Source organism: Vespa crabro, chromosome 6, assembly GCF_910589235.1.
Source record: "Vespa crabro chromosome 6, iyVesCrab1.2, whole genome shotgun sequence".
In the NCBI taxonomy this organism is placed as follows: Eukaryota; Metazoa; Arthropoda; class Insecta; order Hymenoptera; family Vespidae; genus Vespa; species Vespa crabro.
The window spans coordinates 4814331-4820468 of record NC_060960.1 but is presented as its reverse complement, the minus strand read 5'-3'; the positions used below and the strand labels follow the sequence as shown (position 1 = coordinate 4820468).

The window sequence follows — 6138 nt, the reverse complement described above, 5'->3', positions numbered from 1 at the left end:
AAGAAACGTGGACGTTAATCGATTTCGATGCAGCAACCATTCAGTCGCGATCGATCGTCCCTCTTGGTAAAATTCATCGGAAGCGATGCGAAAGACGGCGCGCGAGTTCTTTTGCATCGCGCTAAGTAAGTCCGGAAGCCTGTGAACGTTCGGCAAAACGAAGACGAGAGAATCATCGAAGAATGGCCGCCACCGCTGCTGTGCGTTGGGTTCGTCGCGAAGTTGAAGCGCGCACGGCCCGGGCGATAATTAAAACGCTTTTACAAAACCGTAGGCAAACAGCGCTTAAGTGGCTGTCATTCGTTAGCCTCGGAGCGAGCTGGTAGTCGGTAAGTCGCTGAGCGAGCGATCAATCACTCCGAGACCCTCCCCGCCGACCCATTACATTTCTATTTTGAAAGCTGCTTATTAAGCGGGGCCGGCCGGAGAGACAGACAGGTTTCACGGTATAAAATATCGGGTTGCCGTGGCGGCAGGGACGGTTCCGTGTCGAGGCAGCGCCGTGCCGCATGGAGTTGGTGAGACAAGGACCGAACGAGAAAACGAGTAAGAGAGACCGAGAGAACGATGGAGGGGTTGAAAGAGAGAGAGAGAGAGAGAGAGAGAGAGAGAGAGAGAGAGAGAGAGAGAGAGAGAGAGAGAGAAGAGGGAGAGAGAAGAAGCGGAGGAAGGGGAACGGCTGTAAAAGCGGTGAAATATCAAAGCCGGGATGGGAGCTGTCATCGTCGGGCCAACATCATGGGTGGCGTGTTGAATTAGAATGCCTTCCCACACCCCACGCAGGGCTGAGCCCCACCGCGTTACCCCCACCACGTTCCCCACTCTATGTTCCCTCCATTGCCGACGACCGTCGACTGTTCCCTCTCCACTTCCAAGATCTCACTTCCCTACGGAGTGGGGACACTCGACGCGTACATACACAGGTTATGCACCCCTTTATGGTGGGGATAGAAGTGACCTTCCAAACTGCCGCTAGACGGCGCTAGGATCATCAAGTGCTCCGCTCGACAAGGATTCGACCGACGGCCCCGGCATTATTTTCCTGGATTTTGTGCTGTGAACGTTGTTCGCGTCTAAGTCTTATATTCGTGCGAAAGAGAGAGGATCGATCGACGGGCCACCGTATTCCGCTTATACGGTGAGCGAACGTCCACCGATTCTGGAGAGGAGTTATTGTTATCACTATTGGTTACTTTTATCGTTTCTTGGGCTGTTTTTCACCCCAAGTGTGAAGCTTTCTTGTGTGATTTAGTGCAGTGAATTATCTTTAACAAAGTGCTTAACCCAAATGGTTGTGCTCGAGGAAGGCGGTATGCTGTCTACCGGACACAATCAGTACTTACAGCCGGATTATCTTTCTCCGCTTCCAACTACGGTTAGTAGACATATTCGTGATGAAAATACATGTTTTTCAATAAAACCACGAAAATTCGTGGTTAAGCTATGAAGATTACAAAGAGAATTACTCCGTTCACGACGAGCGCGAGCCGACGGATAGCTCGAATCTTCAACCTCTGTGAATTTCTCGTGAATTTTCATAATACTTTATTAAATGTGTTAAATCTCATTTCTTCGATATCACAAATGGGAATTACATGTTTCGACATGTTTCTTAGAAATTTTTTATGATGGATTATATATTGAAATAATTATAATATTATCGTATTTATTTGTTCCTTTATTAATCGATGAAAACAATGAAATTTAATCATAAAAATGGAAAACAAATGTATAAATGTTCATTTTTATGAATTTTTTAGATCTTTAAATACAATTCCTTCTAAGTAGAAAACGATTTGTTATATTTCAGTGGATATTTTTATTATTTTTATAAGTAGATATTAAATAATTATTTGTAAAATCTTTTTATTTCTTGTAATGAAAAATTTATATATATATATATAGAATTTAAACGACGATATAATATTTTGCGTTTTTCGTGAAATATATTCTTTTTCGTAATACTCCTCATAAATTCTTTATTTAAACAAGTTGATATTTCAAGAATAAGTTCGAAAGTGATTTTCAAAGTAATGTAAAAATAAAAGCTTGAACTTGAAATAACTTTGTAAAATTAGATCGTTTGTCGGAAAGGTGAAGTGATTAGCCGTTCCGTGTCCGACGGCAACGTCCATTTCCTCAACTCTTCAGAATCAACAACACTTTTTTCTATCTTTAATCCTTTAAATCGAGAAAAAAAGAAATAATTTGTTAAATAAATTAAACTTCTCTCGTGACAAAATTTTATAAAAAAAAATTATTTCTCAGCCTTATCCAAGGCATCATTATAATCTCCAAATTATAATCAACATTTTTAGGATTCATTAATTTATCAAAAGTTTCCTTTCTCCATCTATATTATTTTATTATTGATAAAAAAAAAGAAAATAATAATTTTCATATATTTACAATTACAAATCGAAAATCTTCCTTGTTGAAAGGTCAAATAATTGTTGACCCAGTCGTCGGGCTCGTTCGTTTCAATTCGAAAGTAACCGTAAAAAAGTAATCATAAAAAAAAAAGTAAACCTGGGATCGCTTTTATTTTACAGTTGGATGCGAAGAAGAGTCCTTTGGCACTTTTGGCACAAACATGCAGTCAAATAGGTGCGGATTCGCCAACAAAGCCGCTGGTCTCGCCATTAGACAAAAATTCATCGAAAAATAGCAGCGTCGGTGGTTCAAGTGCTAAGTCTCCGCCAGCGGCTAAATTAGAACGGAGCACGCGAGGCAGTCCGTCGGACAGTAAAACACTTGCGTTTAAGCCGTATGAGACTAACGTAGTGACGAGAAAGAATACGACGGGACAAGATGAAGGCAGGCCGACGTCTAAGGCAAGCGTGCACAGTGTCGGCGGTCAGGAAAACGCGTCAGAAGGTCTGAGCATCGGCGGTAGTAATAACAACAATAACAACAATAATAATAACAACAACAACAATAATAACGCAAGTGGAAATATTAATGAGAAAAAGTCAACGTCGTCTTCGTCGTCGGGTAGTCGAACACCCGTCGGCAGGAAGTCAGCCTCGCCGTCGAGTCAAGCGACGGCAGGTTCCTCGAATAGTATTCTCTCAGCTTCCGACCGCAAGACGCCTGGCGATCGTGAGAAAACCGATGCATCTCCACGAAATAACGGAACGAGCCCTATAATTAGATCGGGTATGGAAATTCTCAGCGGTGGCCATGCGAAGGATGCAGCCGGATTGGCCGCTTATAAGGCATCGATACCTGGTTTTGCCACTGGAAATCCACTTTGTTGTCCACCCGGACTTGCGGAAAATCCTGCGTTCAGGCCACCGTTCGCTGGTGCTTCGCCATTTTCTCATCATCATGCTGCCGCTGCGGCTGCACTTTTGGGTTATCCAACAACGGCACCTACGCCAGGCAATCCATATCTTAGTTATGCTCGAGTGAAGACGCCAGCCGGCGGCGAAGCGCTCGTTCCAGTTTGCAAGGATCCTTATTGCACCGGCTGCCAATACAGTGTTCATGGAGCCCAATTGATGATGGGGGCTGGTGCGAGTGCCGGTGGTGCTGCTGGCAGCGCCGGTGGTGGTGGAGGAGGTGGTGGTGGTGCCGCGAGTGCCGCGAGTGTCGCCGGCGGAGCCGCATCCGTCTGTCCAAGTGGATGTACCCAGTGCGATCATCAGAAATATGGCCTCGCAATGGCATTGTCTTCGTTAGGTCCAATGCCTCCACCCTCACTCGCATATCCTTCCACGCTTGCCGGTGGTAGACCGTACGTGTGCAACTGGATTGCTGGTGACTCCTACTGTGGCAAACGATTTGCAACATCCGATGAGCTCCTTCAACATCTCCGCAGTCACACGAATCTTGCAGCGGCTGCCGCGGCAGCAGCGGCCGCTGCAGCTGGTGCACCGGAACCTGCCAGTCTCCTAGCTAATCCTCATCCCCATCCGCTTCTCTCTCCTTCAGCGGCAGCCCTTCACCGTGCCAGCGGTGCTTCTTATCCTGCACCATCCCTCAGTCCTCTCGGTGCGAGATATCACCCTTACGGTAAACCGCCAACTGCACCTTTACCTGCATCCCTAGCAGCCTCACCCTACAGCGCCTTCAATGCGCTAGGTCCTTACTACTCGCCTTACGCAATTTACGGACAACGGATCGGTGCCGCTGTTCATCCCTAAACGACCGACTTTTCCGCCAAGATCTTTCCTTCACTCTCTCTGTTTCTTTTTTCTTTTTCATTCTTTGTACATAGCGAACCGTGTATTATACAGATCTTATTTAAGCGATCCTTTTTCGAGAGAGATTCCTTGTCTCTCTCTTTTTTTCTCTAAATATATATGTATATAAATATATAAATATGAGTCTATAAATATAAATATATAAATACATGAATATAAATATAAATATATATATATATATGTGTAAATTACAAAAAAAAAAATAATTAAAATCTATGAAATGTCATCATTGGCGGTTTAACATTATGCACATCACGAAATATCACTGTTATTATGCTCGGAGAATACGCCGCAAGAATGTGCGTTTTTCGAGCCGCTTCGACGTGATCCTTTGATTCTTGTGTCCGTCGCAGCAAGAAGAGTGTTTGTGTGCGTCTACCTGTGTCCAATTGTGAACGATCTTCTTCGAGTCAATGTGGTTTGCGCCGGTGTTTCGTACATACAGATAAACTGTGATAATGTTGCGTTTTTTTTTTTCGTAGAAGCGAAATAGAAAGAGTGAGAGAGAAAGAAAGAGAGATGAAACAGCGTCTTGTTTGAGCATTTCTCGATGTCTTCGAAATTTGTGAATCGTTTGGCTTTGCAAGAGATCGTCGCAAAGCATGTCGGATTGGTCGTAATAATCGCATCAGATTTATGAAAAACAGAGAGAGAGAGAGAAAGAGAGAAGAGAGAGAGAGAGAGAGAGAGAGAGAGAGAAAGAGAAAGAGAAAGAGAAAGAGAAAATAGTTTAGGTATCTTTCGAACCTGTAAATATCTCTTGTAAAACATCGTTGAGTTTCCACAGCGCTTTAATAAAAAAGATATTCGTAGAATCAAAAGTTGCAGTGTGTCTATGTGTACCTGTTTCCGGTGCACGTATTACGTACCTGTGTGCGTGCATTTTGTCTACAAGGATGCCTCAAATTCTCTCCCTTCCTATGGAATTTCTATCGTTCACGGATCGACACCGATCTCTTTTCTTCCCGTATGTATATCTTCATACGTCGAGTACATGTAACGAAGCCTGCCATATATAAACGGCGAGTATGCTCGCAATTCTCCTTTTCTTCCATTGGTATAACTTGGAATTCAGTTTTCACGTCTTACCATAAATTACGTATCTCCTCGACGTTGCACCGTTAAAGCTTTTTCAAGTATATACATATATACTTATAGATAGATGTGTTTGTGTGCGTGTGAGTACTTTATAGTTAACTTTAAAATATCGTCGCTTTTACTAGAAAAGGAGAGCGGAAGACTCGTTGAGAAATTGACGTTAAGAGGTACTACTACCCAAAAGTTTCGCGTGTCGAATAGAATGAATGTTAAGGGACCAAGAGAATTTCAAAGTTATATATATATATATATATATATATATATATATATATATATATATATACACGAATCTTGTGGGTATTCGATACGTTAGGTCATCCTATTCTTATCTCTATCCTTTGGAAATCCATCCTAAGTTTCTTTTATTCTTTAGTAATGTCGTTTTAGGAGCTTAGAATTTTCCATGAGACGACTGAACGTGGGCGCTGCGTGAAACTGTTTGCCTGTGCTGAAAAAGGAAGAAGGGAGAATAAAGTGGTGCGTGCATGCGCGCGCGCGCGCGTGTGTGTGTATTTGAAAAGGGAGTAAGAGAGGGAGAGAGAGAGGAAAAGAGAAGTATAGTCTTTCTACTCTGGGTGCTCTTGGTAGCTATACGCACATACACAAACGAATTTTCTCGCTCGTTTGTCCATCCCCGGTTGCTGTTGGCTACACCCAAGAGAGTGAATTTATTTCTTTCATTACGAGACCGAAAAGCGAGTGTGAGAGAGAAAAAGAGAGGGTTCTCGGATATCGGAGCTGCAAGGCAGCTCGCATAAATCTGCGGCCTAGAGTCCGAACGGAGTGCAGCTCCGCGAGTTTCTCGTGAAAACAGAGAGGAAGAAGAGGAAAA

The 6138-nt window shown here is 43.3% G+C and overlaps 1 protein-coding gene across 1 annotated transcript; it reads left to right on the top strand.

Moving 5' to 3' along the window:
• The first annotated feature begins 313 nt into the window (after positions 1–313).
• On the top strand, positions 314–5029 carry LOC124425119 (zinc finger protein Noc). The gene is made up of 2 exons (XM_046965006.1): positions 314–1375; positions 2553–5029. Exons 1-2 carry the CDS (start codon positions 1289–1291, stop codon positions 4146–4148), a joined length of 1683 nt encoding a protein of 560 aa, XP_046820962.1. The 5' UTR covers positions 314–1288; the 3' UTR covers positions 4149–5029.
• Positions 5030–6138: the final 1109 nt, after the last annotated feature.